The sequence below is a fragment of the Micromesistius poutassou genome (assembly GCF_964030765.1).
Source record: "Micromesistius poutassou genome assembly, chromosome: 21".
NCBI lineage: Eukaryota > Metazoa > Chordata > Actinopteri > Gadiformes > Gadidae > Micromesistius > Micromesistius poutassou.
Window position 1 is genome coordinate 11,755,090 of NC_140291.1, and position 23,625 is coordinate 11,778,714.

At 44.8% G+C, this 23,625-nt stretch overlaps 1 protein-coding gene across 4 annotated transcripts in view; it reads left to right on the forward strand.

Moving 5' to 3' along the window:
- atrnl1b (attractin-like 1b) overlaps positions 1-23,625 on the forward strand; it is an 87,143-nt gene that overhangs the window by 55,541 nt on the left and 7,977 nt on the right. For 2 of the 4 annotated variants that reach the window (XM_084485378.1, XM_084485379.1), the window contains exons 26-27: positions 99-176; positions 14,273-14,393. In XM_084485378.1, coding sequence (XP_084341504.1) covers positions 99-176; positions 14,273-14,393 — 199 coding nt within the window. Of the gene's footprint in view, positions 1-98; positions 178-14,272; positions 14,394-23,625 lie in introns of all 4 variants that reach the window. The other 2 variants (XM_084485380.1, XM_084485381.1) reach the window with 1 other exon arrangement.

Below are 23,625 nucleotides of genomic sequence, written 5' to 3' on the forward strand. Positions count from 1 at the left end.
GTTGCCAGTTCACAAAACGGACTTGTGTCGGTCTCCCATGATGGCAACTTGGCTTACCCTGAACTTACGGTATTCTTTTACTTTGTTTCGATTCCCAGTTGCTTCCTGTCTCTGCTGCTGGTGGCGGCTGTGGTATGGAAGATCAAGCAGACCTGCTGGGCGTCAAGACGAAGAGAGGTAGGTCTCTACCACTCTTCAATATGCTTCACCTCATTTGTCAAGCCCTTCGCCACAGTCATGTGCCCACTCTAGCCCAGTCAGACAGGTCCACTGGTGGTACATCACTGGTACTGCAGGGGGTCTGTGGGAATCATATCAATTGCCATTATATATAACTTGTATAGATAATCGAAGGAACCTGTTTATCAGGTTTTTTCTTTCTGCATATGAGGTGGTCCATAAAAGGTCTCGATGACAAACTAGTGGTCCACCTAAAGAGTCAGAGCCGCTGTCCTAGATCCTGATCAGGGTCAAAAGAACCACTCGCTCAGACCCAAAGAACACAACCTCCAGAAGGAACACATAGGAGGGGTCCTTCCTCCTGTTCACGCCTCAGATTATGTCAAGACTGTATCCAATAGGAGGCTTTCCATGATGTCACTCACATTCCAAGCTGCAATCTCTGTGCTTTCTCACTATTATTATAATAATCATCAACCACTGGTTGCTCGGTTATTGAAGAACTTTTGCTCAAGAGGTACCAAGATAGCGTGCCTGGACTTATCTTCTGGAGCTAAAGATGATTGAACGCCTCCTATACAGACACACAGAAACCCACATGAAGGCAAGATAGTAGGCCCTGTGTTTGTCTCATTTCATTTTCCTATCTTCTTTAATTTATCTTGGTTCCTCAGCAGGTAAAAAACATTCTGGCATTCAAGTGCCAAACTGTGATAGCTGGTTTCCCTTCTGGAAAGTTGTTGCACTTCACTTTTTTGGATGACGGCAAATTCATGAAGTCCATATTCGACTCACTCATCTCAACAACAAAGCAAAATGAGTGTGTTACTGAGGCTGGCTCTGAGAGCGAGCCTCTGGTGTTTGTCTTGCATGGCCGGCGTAAGACCCAGCAGCTCAGTGTGTGTTTGCCTGTTTGTCGATTCTCGTCATTTCTCCGCTGCTAAAGTACGGACGCGAGATCTGCCTCGCAGGATGTGGCGGGAGAGGAAATTGGAATTGAGCTCTGTAGCTGTTGTTTGAGCTTTCTCTTGGAGAGACTTAGTATTCATGAGATTCTCGTGCAATACGGTGGCATTGTACTCGTCACGCGTTATTTGTGAAGACAGGAAATTTTCTCGACTTGCGTTCTGAGTAATGGCGGTGTGTGTGTGGGCCGCGTGGCGAGCGTCTGAATCCACGCTGGTAGTCAACCCCGTTGTTGTTTGGACAAATTGGAGATCCTTTTCTGAAGATGTTGCTTCGTGGAACAACCGCATTGCCAACTATTGCAGAGAATTTTTATGGCAATAAGATTCTACTACTTCACTACTCTGCTGTCATTTTTAGCGTTTGAAGAAGAATAAAAATAAAATTGCATGGTACTGTTCATGCAAACAACAGCTTGCCTCATCCCGTCACTGTTATTCTTCTTCGTAGTAACCCTAATTTCATGGCGGAAGTTGATCAGAGAATCGAATCAGCCCTCCAGTGAATTAAAGTCATTACACAGGAATCCCTCATTTTTTAAAAACAAAAATTAATTAATGTGAGATTGACTTCAGTGGCTAAAACGCTTAGAAACTGATACGTCATTCACTCTATTGTGTCATTCTGCAGGTGCTTTCATCCAAAGCAGCTTACAATAAGTTTCCTTTCTTACATCATTCAGGAGCAGGAAGGGGTGAGGTATCTCGCTCGGCGACGCCTGCAGGTAAACTGCCTTAAGCTGGTCCACGACTTTTTTAAGTTTCCTCAGGCACCCTTCATCTGGGAATATAATGCCTTAACCTACTAAACTATCCTGCCCCCTTTTTTCAAAGCAATCTTTAATATACGCACAACGCACTTTGCCGTGACGTCTGCTTCTGCTTTACCTGCAATGTGTGACAGTGTTGCATGTGTGTTAAATAAAACTGAATATGCAAAATGAGATTGGCACTAGGAAGGAATGAGGATAATAAGATGGAAAACGTGTTAGCAGGGGGTGAAAAATAAATGAATGCAAAACACCAGAGACTCCAGTAGACTCCAATCAGGATTGGGGCGGATTGTAAAAGAGCCCATCTATCCCTAACCCCGTCTTTAACTATCCAATCGATTCATCCCTTAACCCTATCTTTAACTCTCCAATTTATTCCTCCACTTACACATAGAGAGGCTGTGCATCCCTCAATTGCTACAAACACTCCACAAGTTTACTTATTATGGCCTTATGTATTTAAATGTATTGTGTCGCACATTCAACCATGACTGGGCGAACAATAGTTATCTGCTGTAGGGTTTGAGAGGTATTGGCATAAAGAGAAATCACCATTCCCCAGTTTCTGTCATCAAAATTAATTGTTTTAAAAATATATTAACTTAATTATTAACATACAAGTCCACAATTTTATTGTACACTAAATTACCAGATATTTCAATACAATGACCTCATCAAATGCGCTGTTTAAAATATTATTCTCCTTTTGTACGCATAGTGTGTACCAAGAAGTGACCCCACCCCCCCCCAGGATAATATATCATACCACACTGCCCAGCTCTTCATTCAAGCCAACCCAATGACCTGCATGTGATCAGTATTTATAGCTAATCAATACATGTATCTAACATCCCAGAGAGAGAGCCACTTCCCCTCCTGTGATGATCTTAATAATCACAGGATGCTGCTCTGCATCCAAGCCTTCTAATTGTGGCTTAACGAAGGTAAATGAAGGCCATATGTAGCACGGCCCGGCGCATGTCCAGCCAGGGGACCGGTAGCCAACATGAGGATGAGTCCAAACGGAGGGAGCCCTGCAACATTGATATTCTGCACACAGTTCCCTTGTGTGGTTCAGGCTTCCCTCCTCGATCCAGTCCCCGTCCATCACCCTTCAGCCTCTAGAACACAAGTCAATCTAGGCCCAAACATGACAAAACACGACAAGATAGACATGTTAGAAATGTGTTTGTTCTTATACATGTTTATTTATCGGCCTTGTCTTGAATGGCTGGCTAAAATACTTGAAGGGCCACTTGAGTACGTATTTACATCGTATCCTACGTTTTAAAAAATGAGTCATTACATTTTTGATTCCCGTTGGGCTTTAAATGGCTCATTCTAAGGTATTAAATGTAGTTAAAAAAATTGTAAAATCCTTGGTACCTTAAAGATCCCATGGCATGCTACTTTATAAATGCTTTTATATAGGTGTTAGTGGGCCCCTAATACAGTATTTGAAGACGTTCAAGAAATTCAGCCTTGGTGCAGAGTTACAGCCACTACGAGCCAGTCCCACAATGAGCTCTCCACAAACTTGCCGTTTTTTAGAGGCGGGTCAAGGTGGAGGGTGGGGGTGTGGCCCTGAGCAGCTTGCGGCCATGGTACCATGCGCTAGTGTTTACAGTTGATGTATCGCAATGGCGAGGCGCACACAGCTTTTGGCCGTGTTCTGTAAATATTCTAGAACACTCCGGGTGCTGTATATCTAAATAATATCATATTATATAGTAGGGGTGTAACGATACACTCATTCGTACAGAAAATTTTCGGAACGGGTCTAGTCTAGTCTTTTCACCAAATGCAAGCTTGCGTTATTGTGTTGCGTGTTATGCGCCATAACACCAACCGCAGAATGGTTATCCAAATAACAAAGAAGTCTACAACACTTGCGTTACAGTGTGTGTATTCACACACACACACATGTGTCGCTTGCACGGTCATAGCTCATTGTCTCATTGGCCAAATTCTCTGGGCGGGCAAAGCGAAGAGAAAGGGGAGGTAACCTGGCCCCTTATGACGACATATGGGGCCAAATTCCAAATCGGTGCATCTGAGCTTTCATTTTTTCAAAGGCGGAGCAGGATGCCTAGTGCTTGTTTTACACCTAACGCCATTTCTAGCCACTGGGGGACTGTAGGCAGGCTAGGGGGACTATAGGCAGGCTAGGGGAACTCATATTAATGTTAGAAAACCTCCATAAAGTGACATTTTCATGCCATGGGACCCTTAAGAGGAGGCAACAAAGATCTTGGTGGTTGCATTTCCACATTGGCCGTTGGTTTTTGATATTGACATCATAGTCTTCCCTCCAGTCTCTAAGCTTTGTTTCTTTAGTGGGTTTGAGGGGCTTCTCTTGGAGACAATGGCTCCTCCGCTTGTATTTCCAAAAGCTAAGAAATTAATTAATTTTTTCCCCCACTTGCTTTCATTTTGTGATCTCACTAATACACTATCAAAGATCTCTCTCTCTCTCTCTCTCTCTCTCTCTCTCTCTCTCTCTCTCTCTCTCTCTCTCTCTCTCTCTCTCTCTCTCTCTATTGCTGAATAATTAGCATAATTGAATTCATGGTTCTATATGCTGGAAAGCCAATCAAGGGCCATCATATTACAATACAATTTTCTATTATCATTTTTAAAGCTAAAAATAGCAAATGGGGAAGTGTTCTTGATTAACTAACGTTATCAAGAAGCATGCATCTCATGGCACTGGTATGTTTTTAATTAAGTTCTACTGTGTGCAAATATTGGTTCTATAGCTATAGATGCCACCGTAGGCCTCATGCAAGGACACAAATACAAGTGATTTAGCACTTCACCCAAAATCATGGTATGTCTTGAGACGCATAAAATTGACAAGTGGTCTCGACTTTTGGTGTGAGTCACGTGCAGTGGGCCAAAGCAAAGAAAAACAACGTTGTTGGGCCAAACAATTCCTATTACATGTCTTTGACTGACTGTGTGTTCACACCAAACGCGACGGCGTGACACGTTTCAATACAAAGTCAACGTAGAGACGCGTATTGGGCAAAATTTGTCGCGGCACAAACCTGCGGCAAGATTTGATTTCACGTTTGCGTTCACGTGGATTTGCGCGACAAATTTCGCTGTAGTTTAAATATTTGAACTTTGCTGCGGCATTCGTGTGAGATAGCCAATCAGCGTTCACTCCCTGTGAGTAACGTGGGTGAAGTAACGTAAAACAGCCAATAAGCCTTCAACCGGCCGGGCCAACCGTTCCCTGCAATCCGCAGTGAACCGCAGCTTGGAGGAGAAAGTGATTGTTGCCATTTGCGACTCCCGGAGCTCTATATATAATATTATATGATATTATATCATATCATATATAAATATCTATATAATATAATATATATAATATCACGGCACAAAGCTGTGTGTGCCTCCGGATTATATTATTAACCCATAAACGACGGGCATTCCGATGTCTCTCCCTCTTCCACAACAGGTGAAGATACGCAATGGTGGTTATCTCGGCCATGGTTGATGAGACTGAATTGACATGAAGGACCGTTGGCGGGAAAAACACTCCGCGACAAAATTCGCTCTGTGACAAAATTCGCCTGACATAACTGCACAGCGACAGATTATGTTTTGTCGCGCGAAAAATGTGTCTTTTGGTGTGAACACACAGTAAGGATGTATAATGATGACTTGATATTACACATATCGGATTTCACACTTGGGCTACATTTCCCATTATGGAACAAGAATCAAAATAGTATCATAAGTCTTAGTGTGTGTGTGTGTGTGTGTGTGTGTGTGTGTGTGTGTGTGTGTGTGTGTGTGTGTGTGTGTGTGTGTGTGTGTGTGTGTGTGTGTGTGTGTGTGTGTGTGCTGACCATTCCTTTGGGCGCTGAGGTCTTGTGTACTTGCCCAAGCTGTCCTGCAAGCACATCTCCTTATTAAATATGACATGATTCATATTAGTGGCTTGCAGTATTACTATCAAGCCCTCAAACAACATGGACACATCGGTCGCTTTGCCATGCCAAGCCATCTTTCGGAAACTATTTTAATATAATGCCACTTCAGCAGGCTCCGTACTGGCAGCCTTTATTTGTCCCCGCTCCCTTACCTCAGAAGGGGCTCTTACACCACCATTGACACTGCACAACGTCACGTCTTTTCTTTGTTGCGTTCCAAAAGGAGAACTTCAATCTCTACATGTGCCTTTTTCCTTTTCATCAGTGGCGCTTTCGCAAAAATGGGTTAGAAATTCTCCTTATATCGACGTTTCTGGGCATACATTATGCTAATTCAGTCCTACACTCACACACTCACACGCAGCGTAGTTGAGGACAATTTCCTGCCTACTTAACGAGAGTTTGCTGAATGTGACGTGTCACACGAGTTGTACGTCTGCACAAAAGTGAGCTCAAGTTCAGAGAACAACGCGCAAATCTTGAGTGTTAACGAAGCTCGATGTTACGTTTTTAAACAAGAATGTTTTAAACAAACGAGGCTATCCAGGGGTCGATGTCCTTTGCTTACTATTTGTGTTTGTGTTTCTACATAACACATGAATTGCATTGCCTTTGGAACGCTTTGATTGCCCTGAGTTAGCGTTCAACCACCATATGGGCATGTAGTGTGATTGTGCTGGTGTGTGCTACGTTTCTGACCTGATTTTGGATTTACCCTATCCGTGCCACCATGGGCTGACGAATAATCATGACGGTTATAGCATAGCAGCAGTGTTTTTAATTTGTATGTTGGCATATTCACAGCGTTTGAAACTAACTGTAAGCATATGAGCTTTGTTTTAAATCAAGATGCTACAATACGAGCTGCATTTAACCACACTGATAGCAAATTAGTTTTAAAGCAGATCATTGGTTTGAGACATGTCTCAAGTTGGAGAGGGATGGATGGACGCACTTCACGGAGTACAGTATTCAAAGCGCTCCCATGTTGTTTTGCGTGTCACAACAAGGCGTTTCAAGGCGTATTAATACAGTCTAATTACCGCTGCAGTCAGAATGCGTTCAAATCAAACAGACCTTCAATGCCATTCAAAAGATGCCCTCTTTCTTTCCTTGAGCACCCCCCCGCCGCCCCCCCACCCCCCCCCCCCCCCAGGATGTGTGTGCACGGCCCTGGAAGAGGCCATCATGGTCCCGATGTATGACTTTGTATGAAGGTAATGAATTAATATTCACGAGTCAACATGTTTGCGTGATCAACGCCACAGACGTTTGCTTGGATACATCCTCGTACAAATCCCGTAACACTTGTGTCCTTCTCTGCAGAGGCGGGCACAAGTCCCTGGCTCCTGTCATCTATCAAGGAGCTAATTTAGTGGTTATCGATCGCTTTAATAGGATTACCCTGCATTTAAATCCCTGGCCACCTCTGTTTGAGGTGAGTCCCTCTAAAAATAGCCCTCTGGAACAGCTGGTGTTTAATGGCTTCTGCCATCAGGAGAACCACTTCAACACTGCGGCATGAGCAAAAAACCTAACATATCGGCTTAAGCGTTAACAAGCTTTTTAAGTTTGAAGGCGTTTCAATGGAATTGTCCATTTCTTTTTTTGTTCTTTAAATAATTGTGCTAGAGAATTACCCTTTTTCAAGTGCATTCATGGCGTCAACATAAGACGTATTATCCCCATAGGCTGAATTAGTGAAATTGAAAAAATAACATTAAATGCCAAATATAAAGCTATTACCCGAGATTACATTATGATTGCAAGAAGAGAGGTACAAAGTATTCTCTCGTGTTTCCCGTTCACATTAGCCTGAACTTAAGCAGTTCTCGGACACAAAGTGGTATCGTGCTACACAGCCACCCTATACCTTTTACCCATTTATATAGGAACTGGATATAGTTTCACTTTTGTTTCATTTTTCTACATAGTGCAGTTCCTTAAGATACACATTAACGTAGATGGCACTTCAGAAAATGGTTATTTGTCTTTTGTTTACATGATGCATGTTAATTGTATACTTTAATGAGTTTTGGCTTAATGAGCTAGAAACTTCTCAAAGCAAACAACTTTAACTTTTTAAGAACATATTTTGTCTTGTTTATCTTACTGGAATGGATGAGATTGATACATCAGAGGAAATGTTTCTTGAGATGATTGATCAATGTCTCAATGTCGACAACTTCCATTTAAAATCCATCTTTATCATTCGTAAACTCAAATCTTTGGGGTAACGTTTTAACCTCTTGGTCAAGTAGTTCAACCACACACCCTTGAACTTATTTGTCGTCCAATGGCAATCAAACTTTAACTGGATTGTCGATCATTGCCAATTGTCTCTTTTTAGGTTTGTAGATTATCTTTACTTTAAACCAGGGAAACGATTAGCCATCGACTAGATTAGTTGGCAGCAAATATTGTAGACTCAGATCTTTTTTAAAGTAGCTTTAAAACTAGCCTTTTTAAACGATATATTGCCTTTTAGTCTCAGAATGATGTTATGCTTCACTATTTTCTAGAACAAAGTGGAGCTCCTATAAAAGGATATCCTCCAAGACAAACGGACGACCTTCCCTTTTTTTTTTCAAGCACCCTCATTCTGTGACAAAACAGAAGAGGCCATATTCATAAGATACCATTCATGCATGCACTCATCCAAATTAATCAACTCACCCACACACTCACTTTTATCCCCCCCCCCCCCTCCCCCCCCCTCCCACTAAATGGTTCCACGTCAGCTTGTGTGTTTGTGCAAATCAGAGCGCCATTTGACCGACGTTAATTGCTTCTGCAGAGTTCATTTGTGCCCATTGTCATTAACTTGGTATTCATTTCTGCGAGCAGCACTGGGAGTGTACTCATATCCTGTGACGGTTGTATTCCCAGCACATTCCACACTGTGTGCTGAACATTAGAGGCAGAGCTGTCTGTCTCCGTCTTTCTCCGTATCTCTCTGTCTCTCTCTGTCTCTCTCTCTTTGTCTCTCGCTGTCTCTCTCTCTCTCTCTCTCCGGCTCTCACCATCTCTGTCTTTCTTTGTCTCGATCTTTCTCTCTCTCTCTCTCTCTCTCTCTCTCTCTCTGTCTCTCTACCCCTCTACCTCTCTCTCTCTCTCTACCTTGCTTTCTCTCTACCGCTCTCTCTACCGCTATCTCTCTCTACCTCACTCTCTCTTCCTCTCCCTCTTTCTCTCTCTACCCCTCTACCGCTCTGGTTCTTGTCTCTCTACCTCTCCCTCTCTCTCTCTACCCGGCTCGCACTCTACCTGGATCTCTCTCTCCCTCGCTCGCTCGCTCGCTTTACCTCACTCTCTCTCTACTGCTCTCTTTCTCTATCTTGCTATCTCTCTACCTCTTCCTCTCTGTACCTCGCTCTCTCTCTTTACCTCTCCCACTCTCTCTGTCTCTCTCTCTCTCTCTCACTCTCTCTCTACCTTGCTCTCTCTCTCTCCCTCTCTCTACCTCCACCTCCCTCTCCCTCTCTACTTCTCTATCTCTCTCTCTCTCTACCTCTCGCTCTTGGTCCTCCTCCAACTCCTGAGTGTTTTGTCTCCTTGAGTGCATTCGCAGCTCAAATGATAAATAACAATTCTGCTATCTGACATTTAGGATGGATGTTGTTGGGGTTTGAAGCCTCGCTGTTAGAAATCCCAATAAGCTTCAAGCTATTTTCAACAACCTTATGATGTCTTATCACTTAGAAAAAAGAAAGAAAAGGGCAAGTGGTCTAATTGTGTTTCTTCAGCGTGGCACACACCTCGGAGTTGTGCGGGCGTTGGTAAATGTTACGTTCCTGGGACGTACTCACTGAGCTCCCGGCGCGCGTATCAGAGGGGAAGTTCCCAAAAGAAACAGAAAATCGATGATCTGATCAATCTCAGTCTGGCGCCGGTGATGGTTATTTCTTTTAGTGGATTGAAACTCCCCCAAGGGGTGGGGGTCCTTTTGATAGCCGCTTAGAGTTGTGACAATTACATGGACATGATCAGAACCTTCCTCTCCCTCCCCGGGTTTGTTGTCCGTCCCGGCCGGTGGAAGGGGAGGACTGTGTGTGGAAAAGCATCGGAGAATCCTGGACCAACTCTTGGTGATGATGAGATTATCAGGAGTAAGAAATAGTCTCAGACAGAGTGTGGAAATTATTATACATTAGCTGACATATCTGACTGAACGAAACTACAGTTTTAAATTTTATATATATATAGATTAATTTATAATTTTTATTGTGTATATATACACACACATAGTACGGGGGCGCAAATCGAGACAAAATGTAATCCTGTTAACTCACATTCATACTGCATATTTCATTATGTAGAAATTGACTTTCAATATCAGCATGTATGGCCTGTTATGGACACCTTCTCACAATAAAATGAATGGATAAAATGGATTACAACTTCAGTCTTGTGGTGGTCCACACTCCACAAGACTGGGGGGTATTTAAGGCTGGAATGCAAATACCCCCCCCCCTTTGTCCTCTGTCTCTCTCTTCCCCCTTTCTGTGACTGTCTCTCTCTCACTTGCAAGCAGTGTAAATATAAAATACAAAACATAATTGATATATCAATCGTGTAAAATGTATAACAAACAAAAAGCCCTTTTCACAGAGGTGTCGTTGTAGGACAAACACGGGTGTTCTCTAATAACGTTGTGGGTCTGCTCCTTTAGTGCGCCAGGGCCCAGGAAGCAGACTTGGCCTCACTAGTTTAGTCCACCACCCGTGTCCCGCTACATAAAAGGACCAGCCCCGTAATTAGTGTAACAAGCTCCATTAGATGGTCTTAACGATGGGCGCATCCAGTGTGTGAGGACGTGCTATAAAAACATATCACTCATCGCCACTTGCAGGTGTGTGTGTGTGTGTGTCTAGATTCTGCCTCTGCTGGCCGATTGGTCTGTATCTGTGATCGCCATGTCGCGCTGAATGACGACCAATTACAAGCCTTTTGTACTGAGGTCAATGGAAGCTTGATGGTGTCATGTTGCATGTGGGAGTATGAAGACGGTGGGGCACCAACAACATGGTGGTGGTGCGACACTCAAGAAGGCAACATGCCTTTAAGTGACTCCAGGTTCCATTCCCGCCTGCGATCCTATACTACGTTTAATTCCCTCACTCCTTCAGCCCACATTCCTGTCTGTCTTTGCTGTCCTGTCCGCAAAGGCTCAAACCGCATTAAAAATAGATTATGAAACGTTGTATAACCAAAATAAGACCATTAGTTATCAGGGGATCTGTGAAATAATGTTTTTCTTTTTTTTTCTCAGATGGAGAAAACTAAGCCTGACATGTGTTTTTCTCACAGTTAAATGGAAGTTAGGAACAAATGTCTTGGATTTAACTCTGCCTTAATTATCAGGTTTTACAGGAGTGGGTTTGTGGAATGGGTGACTTTTTAAATAAAGTGCTGTAATTTCACGGTAGTAATTTGCAAACGTTTCTCAAGAAATTAGTCTGCTTTGTAATATAAAAAGAAACCAAATTAAACTATATTCTGGAAAGTTATTTTTCGAAAAAGTAATTATCTAGAAAGTTACATTATTAATTACTAATTGTGGGGCACTAGCTTTGCTTGTAGCGCTGCTGTAGAAAAAAATCTTGGTGAAGACAACACAGATGATTGTACATAAATAGTGCAGAATAATCTGTTTATAATCATTCATATCCTAAACCCCAAGGTAGGTGTCGCGTAGGATATCAAAATGTGGATGAAACTGCAACACAGAAATATTAACACAGAATATATCCATCACACGTATTGTTAAACAAACACAATACATGCTCCCATTATTCTCTTTCGATGCTCTGTTTTGCAATATTATAGTCACAGCAATTATGGGATTTCTCCTTTTGTGCAGATCTCTTGTGTGGGTTCAGTATGTCCCCTCTGAGCTTTTCATTGTGACTGCAATAACCTCCTTAAGCAGCCTTTACTGCCTGTTTTTATGGCTGCTTCCATCGGCGAGAGCGAGGGAGAGGAATTGGTTTAACAGTATTTGAACCTTATATTGCACTTGAATCATTGTACCCTTGGTGTGTCATTGTGGAGAGGGGGAGGAGGTTTAGAAAACAATGCAGGCAAAGGAAAATAAGCTTAATGTTAAATTTGTTCATTTTATTCAAGTCCTGCTTGGAGAACTAAACTATAAATCTTGTCAAAGCAGCAGTTTTTATCATTTACCCTCTGGAGCCTGCGCTACCAAGTTCATTCTCTGGCCAGAGATCTTTCTGCTCTTTCATATAAATTAACTTATTCATACACTTGCCCTTACCACTTTCCCCTGGCAGCATATTCACTCACTTTCTCACACCCTCTCACCCCCTCACACACTCCCTTACATCCAGCACAGTGGAGAGGTGTTGGTTAGGCGTGCGGCCAAGTGCCTTTATTTGATCGTTGATATAAAGTCGTTGATTTACGCACTCACCCTTGCATAGCTGCCTTAGAATCCATTCACTCACTCACTCATCCAACACTAGTAGTCGGTGAGGTGCCGCGGCCACCGCTCAAATGTCTTCCGTGTCCGGGCTTATCCGGAGCACAATGAGATCTTAATGTCGCTGACTCGGGCTCATCACAAATCCAATAGCAATCAGGCGCGTCCTTGGCTGCAAAATGGCAGCATGTTTAGCCATCGATCGGGCGCCGCGTGGCTGATGAAAGTGCGGCCCTCGTTGTTTTTACAGTATCGATCAGGCCGCTGGAACAAGAGATGCCATTTTCTGCTCAATCCCAGCTAACAGGAATGGGGTTTTATTTTATTTATTTTTGTTTAACCCCCAGCTCAGCGCTGGGTGAACTCAATCTTTAGGGCTCATAAGATGGGGACTTGTGGGTATGGCCGTGAGGGGGGGGGGGGGGGGGGGGGGGTTTCTCAGCCTGGAGTTTTTGAATGTAGATTTGTTCCCCAACGGTCTTGGTGAAGCTCGGCGTCTCGGCTGCGGTCCTCAGTCTGAATGTGGCCTTTATCGACATGTTGTCCTCGGGGTCATTGGTATTGAAATGTCTTTGGATCAAAGTGGGTCTTCTAACTAAATGAATAAAGCTAATATCGCAATATTAGCTTATATACCGAAGGGTGCTGAATTGAATGAATGAAGAAAAAAAATAATAACAAAAACTAAAACTAAAAGGCATGAGCGGTAAACTCCTCTCACACACTAGAGAGAAGTCACGTGTGTGTGTGTGTGTGTGTGTGTGTGTGTGTGTGTGTGTGTGTGTGTGTGTGTGTGTGTGTGTGTGTGTGTGTGTGTGTGTGTGTGTGTGTGTGTGTGTGTGTGTGTGTGTGTGTGTGTGTGTGATGTGGGCCAGCTCTCCCCGATGTCCTTGAGCTATGGGAGGCTATAGACCGCGCTGCACTGTTCCCATATTGATATCTCCTGTTGATTTGTATTTATTTATTTATTTATTTTAGACTCGTCACCAAAATTAGACCTGGGGGTATAGATGATCGCGCGTGGCCTATTGAGAACAGACTCTGGCCCCTTTTTCTTCTTCTCGCTGCCCTTTCATAGCTCCTTTGGTTCTGGCATCGTGTGTGTGTGTGTGTGTGTGTGTGGGGGGTTGTGTGTGGGGGGGGGGGCTCTGGGTTCCTCTGCGGGGCGGTGTTGTGAAGAAGCTGTTCTGACTGGGAGCACGGCGGGTGTTTAATACTAGCCACCGCTGGAATACTGATGACAGTGAATCAATGACTGAGTAATTGCTTGTCATACGCATAATGGCGGAGGGAGCCGTTTCTTCTTCTTTCTTCTTCTTTTTTTTTTTTGTCTTTTCATTTGTCTTTTTTTTTTTTTTTTTTTACTAGCCAACTTTCGATTTGTGAAGTTCACTGAACCTGTGTTCACCCCCTTGGTAGATGCTGCCACGCCGCAGCCGTTATATATTTTTCTCAGATCGCCGATGGATAAATACATCCCCCCAAAGCCCAAATCCAGTCTGTGTTTAATAAGAAGGGGTTAAAATATGAGGAGGCTGAGGCACGCGGAGGCCGGCCCAACGCTGGGTTTACCAGCGTAACGATGGATGGATGATTCCAAGACCCCTCTACTGAGGCTGGAGCAGTCCTGTGTTCATGGCATTACCGTACCGAATGGCTCGGGGATATTCAGAAATTGCTTCTTAATTATACAAATAGTATATGTAAATGAATACGTATCTTCGTTGTGTATTGTTTATACTTTCAATGTTTCCTTTCCAGCCAACGTTACCTATTCATTTATCACTGACAGTACTACAGTGTGTGTGTGTGTGTGTGTGTGTGTGTGTGTGTGTGTGTGTGTGTGTGTGTGTGTGTGTGTGTGTGTGTGTGTGTGTGTGTGTGTGTGTGATACAAAAACCTTGCCAAGTAACTGAGATGTTGCCCTCATCACACGGTCTCATCCTCCTTTCTCACTTCCTGTTTCCTGTCTGTCTCCCAGCAACTGATGAGGGAACGTCAGCAGATGGCCAGCCGACCCTTTGCCTCCGTTGCCGTGGCGCTGGGGATGGGGGCGGAGCATACCGAGGTTGTGCAGCCCCTGATTGACGTGAGTAGAATACACTTGACACAGAATAGATGTATATTATTTATTATTTTCACCTCCTACCTGAACGCGTCCTTAAGCGAGATGCCCTATCCCCTGCCTGTTCCTTAATGACAGGTGGGGCATCTGAATCTGAATTCACTGGATGTCGCTCTGGATGAAAGTGTCTGCTGAAGGACTTAATAGTTAACCGTGTCAATTTATTATGCAGGGCCAGCTGTTTAAATGTCATGGTAGGTGAGGCAGGGATTCTCAAGAAGATAATATTAGAAGCTTGCGGCTATTTTGATGTACTGTTAAGGGGGCTACAAAGAATCATTGTAAAGTAGTCCTATCTTTGATCAGATGTATAGTTAGGATTAAGGGGTTAACCGTAAAAAAAAGGTATTCTGCTATTCATTATTTTAGGTTTAATGGAGGCATTTTTCAGTGATGTAAACACATCTTATTCTATGCCTGTGAATGTACACCTGCGGTTGTTAGGGCATGGGCTTCGACCGACACAGGAAGACGATATCGAGGCATGACGGCCAAGTTATTAGAATAATGGACATAAGCAAGCTGCCACGGTATTATGAGAACTTTCATAAACCCTAATCACGTTAATGTGATGAATGAATTATGATCACCAGCCGGTAAACGCGTTCCCCGTTCTGCTGTCGCTCATTCCCCGAGCCGGTCTGTGTATGGCATTCACTATTTGTAAACCCCTCTTTAAACCATACGTTTACAAAGTGATTTAACATGCACAAAATGATTCGTGTAAGGTTGGGAACACACTGGAAGGACATTTGTGGAGTGTGGGCGTAATTCCAGAAAAGCACATCAATTATACCATCGGATAATGTATATGAAATACAATGAATCTGTGATCCGAGATATCACCGATTCATAATCCACTGTGTACGGCACGACATGCACTGCTGTCTTGCGTTGACATTGGTGGTGCTGCTGGATTAATTCAGTTAATGCAATGGCAAGACATGCGCGCCACTGACACGGGCCAGCTTCATTTGCATCCTCCACAGCAGAGCCGCACAGCCCAGGGTAGCCAGTGTCGCTCTTCATAGAGCACCTTCCACGCACACAGCCTGCATCGTGTTCGCACAAACAAAGGCACCGGTCTCCAGTTTGTGGAGTTATTATGCACCCCCCCCCCCCAATCTTATATTCTCAATGACGATCAAAACTGGCTTTGATTTGTTTCCAGATTTATTCACGTTTGACCTCGCAGCAAAGCCCAATGGGGAAATGACTCGTAAACAAAAACAAAAAAAATAAAAACAAATAAACCAAATAAACAGTTTGACCAGTTAGTTATACCGCGATTCATTATTTCCGGCCTTTATTTCTCCGTTAGTTACTCCCGAAGATTCTCTGGAGCGCTTACGTACGTGAAGGCAGACCTAAAGCCTCTGAATCACAGCCCCAGTAGGAACAAAGCGTCGTTCTGGAGCACTTAGAGGAGCTCACCCTCGCCGCGCCGCACCGATGCAGTGCCCCCAACCTCCGACCGGCAGGGAACCGAAGCACACCGCCGCATGAAAGCCCCCGGCGTTCACTGTGAGCACCGCGACGAGCACCACTCCAGAGGCATTATGGGATGGCGGAGCGCGGCGCAGAGAGGCTGAAGGGGTGAAAAGCAAAGTGGCAAAGTCGCACCTGAAAGCACTTAGTTGTCTCTCTCATTGAGCGGCCGCCTCCCTTCTTGCTGAGAGACGCAAAAGCTTGCGGTGTGACGCTTTTACATAAATATTACACTGGAAACAAGTGATTAGCAGGGGAATAATGGACCACCTGCCACGTCGCAACGCTTAATGCTTTTGGGCGGGAAATGAAGTATCTGAGAGTACTTGGAGAACTGATGTATGGAAACTTCACATCCTTCTCCTGATGCTGAAGCAACAAACGGAAGGATTCACATGAGCACAGCTCAAAGCTCGTTGCCGTCACTGCTGTATCCCGTTAGTCAAGAAGGGACCGCAACCCCAGGAAACCAAAGTCTCTGTAAATATATCCCTCCGATCTCTCGGGTCATAGCATTGGATTGACATCTACCATAGGGCTGTCTGGTCGGTTGAACTATTGGTTATTCTCATTGCGTCGGACAATCACTGGCGATCCTTTCATTAAGGAAAAAAAGCGCTTCTAAATCCCTTATTTTTGCACGTGGCAGTGACAAATGCAGACTATTAAAAATACAATTTAAGGCTCTGTAGTTTCTCTTTTAATAATCGTATGGTTAAATAGAAACAGGAGGTCAAAACAATCAGGTTTTCACAACTTTGAAAACGCGTAACTTAAGCAAGGCTGCTCGTCAAACTGAACATTTATTCTTCTCCAAACTAATGACAATGGCCGTTTCTCAATACCAAGTACGCAAACTTCAGACTTGTGGACTTGGAAGTGCGAACTTGGCAAGTCCAGACTTCCAAGTACAAACTTGGAAGTCTTCCTGAGGACGGAAGGACGCACCTGCAAAGAACCGCAGCGGACTCAATGTGGTCACCACCTCAGCTCTGATAACTGCTTTACGGCCTCATGTAGGCATATACTTCTGAACAATATACTTCTAAACAAATTATATTTTATATTAATATTATTATTATATTATATTTTATATTAAACAAAACCCCAGCCTCTTTCATTTTAAAATAGTATGGAAATATTTTGAATGAATATGAATGAAAAGATATGCGTGTCATGTGTATAAGCTATACACACAACCTTTTATATGTAGGGTACAGATGCGGGTGCTTAGGGTACAGGGTGCCTATATAGTTGGAGAGTAGGCTATTGATATAAGAATTACGAACAAGCGAGAAATTACACAGAATAGAAACACGCACACACACACACACACACACACACACACACACACACACACACACACACACACACACACACACACACACACACACACACACACACACACACACACACTTACGACTTATACATATAAACAAATGATATAAAACAAAACCTCAGCCTCTTTCATTTTAAAATAGTATGTAAGTATTTTGAATTAATAGGTGTACATTTTTATTATTTTTTATAATGTTCCTATATAGCCTATTATTATAGCTTATATACTAATATTTTAAAACATGGGAATGCAAAATGAATCCTGGGATATTTAACGGTACCCACAAGTCACTTCTGATGCATCCTCGGTGGCCAGTTTAAGAACGCATCAAGAACACTTCCGGGTTTTACGACTGCACTTGACTTGATGTGAACTTTGAATTGGAACAGTACTCACTACGACTGATGACGTTTCACAAGAAAGCAAGTACACAAGTACAGAAAAGAATGCGATTTGAGAAACGGCCAATATGTCACAGAAGTCGTCAGTGTGGCAGCATGTTATTAAAAAGGATGCAAAAAAGAATACTGGCATATCATCTAAAACCGTTAGGCATAAGTACATTTCTTTCATGTTGTCTCACCGATGCTCTGCCAACTTTCATGTTTATTCGCGCAATAGGTTTGAATGTGAAGGTATCAGAATTGGCACCTTAGCATGGATCTCATTAAACACGGAACTAAACCTAAACTCGAATCTTCCGACGTGCGTTGTCCGTCTACCACACGACGCTGCCTGACGCGGCGCGCTGCGGCTCGTCTGGTGCGTGACCCGCTTTCTAACAAAGCTCTGCCGTAACCGAGTCAGACTCTGACCAGGAGCCTCTCTAAACAGCACGTACGTGATATATCGGCTAGCAGGTGGAGTAAAGTGCACTGCGGCCGATGAATCTAGAGATAACGTTACATGTTTTCTTTTGTCATTTATTTTGACCAATCGATTGGGTCGTAGAGTTCGTTGAATTTCGGTCAACCAGGATCTTCTTCGGTCGACTACAGCCCTTAATCTTCATCTTCCACACACTTGTTTCCTCAAATAATTATCTCTTGCTGCTACGTGAAATAAAAATAAATGAAATGAATAAACAAGCTCGCAATTACACTGAAGACAACCCGCTTCTTCTGGAATCACACCGGTGTGTCCTTAACTTTTATGGTACCATGTACCGGTACCCATTGCATGGAGGGCTGTGGGTCTGTTGTTATTGTTGTTTATGAGTGTGCCCGTGCTCCGGGCCCTGTGTTTATTGTGGGATGGCAGAAGGCAGTTCCATAGCCTTCTGCAGCGGGCTAGCTGTAGCTGTATATGTGTATGTTGGACTCAGTACAGCGCCATCATTGCCCTGGCTCTAACTGAAGGTGACCATACGAAGCCAAGCCCTCGTTCTCTTTTATGGAGGTTAATTGGGGCGGCATCTGGCGTTGTTTAGTTGTTTAGCATGTCGGTTAACGACAATGAGGACGCCGCTGCCAAGCGTGCTCGCGGCGTGGATTCCTCTGCTCCACTGGCGCGGTAACGGCAGCCGCGTTGGCATTAGCGCTGACACCGGCGTGCTTCAGTCAATGCCTGACGTCTTGAGTAAAGCAAGCTGTCTCAGGTTTGGCTAGCCCTTTTGTTTGGGTATCAGAGTTAACTGATTTAAAGTGGGCGTTCGTCGGTGTGTTCAGGTACGTTTCTGAGATGCATTGTGAGTATCCACAGACTATAATATAAACAAAGACTGTCTCAAGAAGGCTTAGAGCTGCCCCCTCCTCCCCAAACTCTCCCCCCCCGTGTCATTAACCCAGAGCCGCTCCCCCATTCCATCCGCTGGCTCCGTCCACGTCCACTCTGGCCTGAGCAGGCAAATCCGTGCCAATTTCCCTGATTTAGAGGCCCAGCCCTCCGCAGCCCCCCGCCCCTCGGACACCACCACACCCGTCCCTCCCCAGAGATGGCCGCTGCTTTTCAGCCAATCAGAGAGCAGCTCTGCCTGACACAGATGTCTCTCCTGACTGTGTCGGGCGTCCAACATATGGAGCGGCTAACGAACGGCCAGCGTGATGGATGATACCTGTCAGGAGGTGTGTGTGTGTGTGTGTGTGTGTGTGTGTGTGTGTGTGTGTGTGTGTGTGTGTGTGTGTGTGTGTGTGTGTGTGTGTGTGTGTGTGTGTGTGTGTGTGTGATGTTAATAGATGAATGAGAGCACGGTGCGTTGGATGCAGTGTGTCTGTGTCCTCTGGTTTATTGTAAAGAAGACAGTTGAGGGACCTAATCCGTGCATTCAAGAGACGTTTTGGACTCCCAGACTAATGGAACTGGGTTAGAACCATCCTAAAGACATGGACTCTGTTCGTGACCCGCCTCTGACTACCTTGTGAGTTGTTTGGGAGTCAAGTCGATTAAACACCTGCACAATCATAAGAACATGTACGCGAGTACACGAGCAGTGAGGTGAAACGTGCAGCCCTGTGAAGTGAAATCTACGCAGTCCCTCGGAAAAAAGGCTTTGAATCAATTTTCTTTGAAAATCGTATTATCCGTACCTTTTTGTGAACCACACACTTATAACCATAAATAGCCATGCCAGAGACAGGCCTGGAGATTTAAGTATAATTAACGTCAAAAAAGGCGCCATTTCACCTGTCATTGCGCTGCCAGGCTCAAACGGGAGATGACGTAGTAGCATGAGGCTGATTGGGGCGGCCGGCGGTTCGCTACCTCTCCTCCGCCTGGGCTTGGATCTAATGATGTTTCACTCAGTGATGCGTGCAGGGGTTATAGCCCCGCGCGCCGCCATCCCCCCCCCCCCCCTCTCCCCGGCAGAGCGTCCACGGTGCGCGCGTACGAACGCGGCCTACATTCAGCTTCATTAGCAGGAACCACTCGGGTGGGCCTGGAAATGGCGTGCCGTCAAATTGTCCTTTGCGTTGACAGCGGTGGTTTGTAAAACGCGGAGGGCATCTGGAGACGGGGAGAGTGTACCTTTCGCAGATGTCTGGAAACAGACGGCGAACAGGTTATGGAAATTAATTGGGCTAAACAACAACGGAGGCGTCGCCCGCTCACGTACAGTCACACCTCCCCCCCCCGACCCCACCCCCACCTCGCCTCGCCACCTCACGCCTGCCTCCGGCGCCGGCTACTGCTCTCGTACGACTTTGAGCGTAACCCCGCGAACACCCTTCCTTCCGATGGGGGTGGGGCTTTAATGGGCGTGGTGTTACGTTACGGGTCGACTCCTGGTTTGGACATTTGTCCTCGTTTAAGGAGAATCTGTTCATCAGAAGTTATGTCACAATTGAGCCCTTTGTGGTCGAAAAAATGTGTTGACGTGCAAAAGAGTGGAACCTCAGACTTCCAGGAGTGTCTAGAATACGCTTGTTTTTTCCGATTTTTTATTTTTGCCCAAAGTCAATCCATTTGGGCGAATCAAACCCTTTGTGTAAATGAACACAACAACAGATATTTAAACGGGCGTAGAACCATGAAAGGTTAGGCCTTCCCCGGTGGGGTCTGAAGATAAATTCGCTCTTTGCTTAGAGCGAGCCGGCCAGCTGGATTGGTGATCTTTTGTTTTTGTTTCTGCTACGCTCGGCCACGCCTCGTCACCCTCCAGTTCTCCCTCCTCCTCTGCTCTGTTCCCCTGGTGACTCCTTGCCCTGCCACCGTCCTCCATTGATTCTCCTCTGTTCTGCGATGGAAATGAAAGCCGGGACTGCTTACCGTTATTGTCACCAGTGAACGTTTGTCCTCCCCCTCCCGCCCTTTCTTTCTTTCTTAGGTTGGTATTTAAAAAAAACACTCATCCAAACATGTTTTCGGCCTCATAAGGCTCATATTGCTGATCCCTCTTTGCGCTGTTATGTTTCTGTTGACAAAAGAAGTGCCCTTGCCCCCCCCCCCCATCTTTTAGTAAGACGACTGCGTAGCCGTGCGTCTTAATGGTTCCACGTCAACGCAATGACCACGCAGACGCTTCGACGCAGTCGTGAACCTGTTGGTGGTTGGTTCTGCGTCGGGTTTTAGGGCTCAGTTATGGTTTCCACGTCGATGCAACGCAAGGGGGTGTATGGACCCGTTACGTCCTTGCGGTCCCTCCTTGCGTCCACCGCAAGAGGCTGACGCGCGCCACCCCAAAAAATGGAACCTTGTGTCGCGGCGACGCAGCAGCAAGGCCTGTGATTTGTCCGTTAACTAAAACCTGACGCAGAACCAAAACGACGGATCACGACAGTCGAAGCATCTGCGTGGTCCTTCCGTTGCGTTGACGTGGAACCATAACTGAGCCTTTAGTGAGCGGACCAATCAAAGCCCTTGCTGCTGCGTCACCTCGACGCAAAGGTTCACATTTTTGGGTGGCGCACGTCAGGCCCTTGTGGTGGACGCAAGGACGGGTCCGCAAGGACGGGTCCGCAAACCCCCTTGCGTGGCGTCAAACCATAACTAAGCCTTTAGCCAGCGTTTTCAACCTGCTTTAACGGCGACCCTTAAGCAAGGCAGCAGGCATTACCAGGGCTGCCACCGGTGAGAGAGCAGCCTCCGCGGGCGAGCGAGAGAGTGGCCCCTGTGACTCTGTGAGCAAATGAGAAGCCACTCAGTGCAGATTAAGGGAGTGCCTCCCAGAGTGCTTTGTGCGCCAGGCACTTTTACATATATTTATCGCTACTCTGGAGGAAACGCCACATTGGAGGTAGATGACGGAATACCTGGCTGCTGCTGCTGCTGCTTCCTTCACCTGCTGTTACCAGGACCATTTTAAAGTACACAGTCTTGGCATGAAGTCATCCTAGAGCCACTTTTCCAAAGGGACTTGGGGGCGAGTAGGGACGTGTAGTAGGAAGGGTTCAGGGCTCAATATAAGTATGCTACGGACATGGGGGTCCACTCCAGTACACTTTTGGGTGTCAGCAGAACACCCTAGCCACTACGTTATGTTACAGCTTGAAATCCTGGGAAATATTGATTATTTCTCCCCAAATGTCAGTGCATTGTATATAATATCCATGGACTTCAAATAGAGGAGTTACTAAAAACGACTCGAGGTGTTGGTGGTCTGGATAACCTCAAGGTAATCGTGGCCATATATTCCATCTTTTACGGTCTTCCCATTGTACATTATGAGATTGTGCAGGGAATTCTTTCCAGTGGCAAACATTTTGAGCTATTTTGAGCCATCTTGCCTGTGGCAAAGTGAATAATGTTTTGGTAAAGGGTGATGTACCTCTTTAAAGGTGTCTGAATCGTACCAGTGATTCTTTTTTTGTTCAGGGTTCACTTGTCCATGTTGTATCTCTTCTCAACACAATCATTTTTCTACATTTTGAGTGGATTTGTCCTCGGTGGCAGCGGCGTGATCAAACGTGATGTTGAGGTTTTGTTTTGATTTCAAACGTATGAAGCCAGGATGACTGAGGGTTTCCATGGCAGTAATTAGGGAGGCGTGTGACACCTTAATTACAGCTCGTCTTGGAGCTGATCCGTACCCCGGGCATGGAGAACGCTGGGGTCGTGTTGGTCGCCATTTTTGAAAAAAGCCTTGGGAAACGGTTTAGAACAGGTTTGCTTGTTGGTGGAAGGTTGTTGGTTCAAATCTGGGAAATAAGTTTGGACGTGCAGTATATTAAGTATATTATATATTTTATATATATAATGTATTTTTTACATGATCAAATAACTGAATTTTATTTTTCTCTCAATCTCTTCATCATAGGGGGAACCCATTATGCAATTTGTCAGAATTCAATGAATGAGAACTGTCAAAAGAACTGTACAAAACCTTTTGTATCTCAACTTTTGACTGTTTGTTCAAAACTATTTATTTATTCCTCAATTTATTGTCAGTTTTATTATGTTGCCCAAGTTTTAAAATGATTCTTCCATTTCAATGTTCTACTAAAAATCCACCTCCATGATGTAATTTGGCAACAGCTCAGAAGTAGTTTCTGTACGTGCGTTTCATTAGCGACTTTGTCCTTTAGCGGGGTGATATAATTCCGGCATGACGAGAGGAGTGTAAATGTGTGATGTCGCTGCTGACGATGAATTATGGATATTTCCATTTCAAGGTGTGAGCATTCTCCATTTGGCGCTCATGGTTTATGACTCCTGGGCGACACACAGGGCCAGACTGAGCAGGCTCGTCTGTGTTTACCTGTCTGCTGAGTTATTACTACAAATTTCCCCCCCCCCCCATACACCACACACACACACACACACACACACACACACACACACACACACACACACACACACACACACACACACACACACACACACACACACACACACAAATGCGCACATATACTCATGCATGCACACTCATATATTCATACATCCACACATGCAAATGCTAATATAACAGAACACAGACAAAATACTATTCATGAA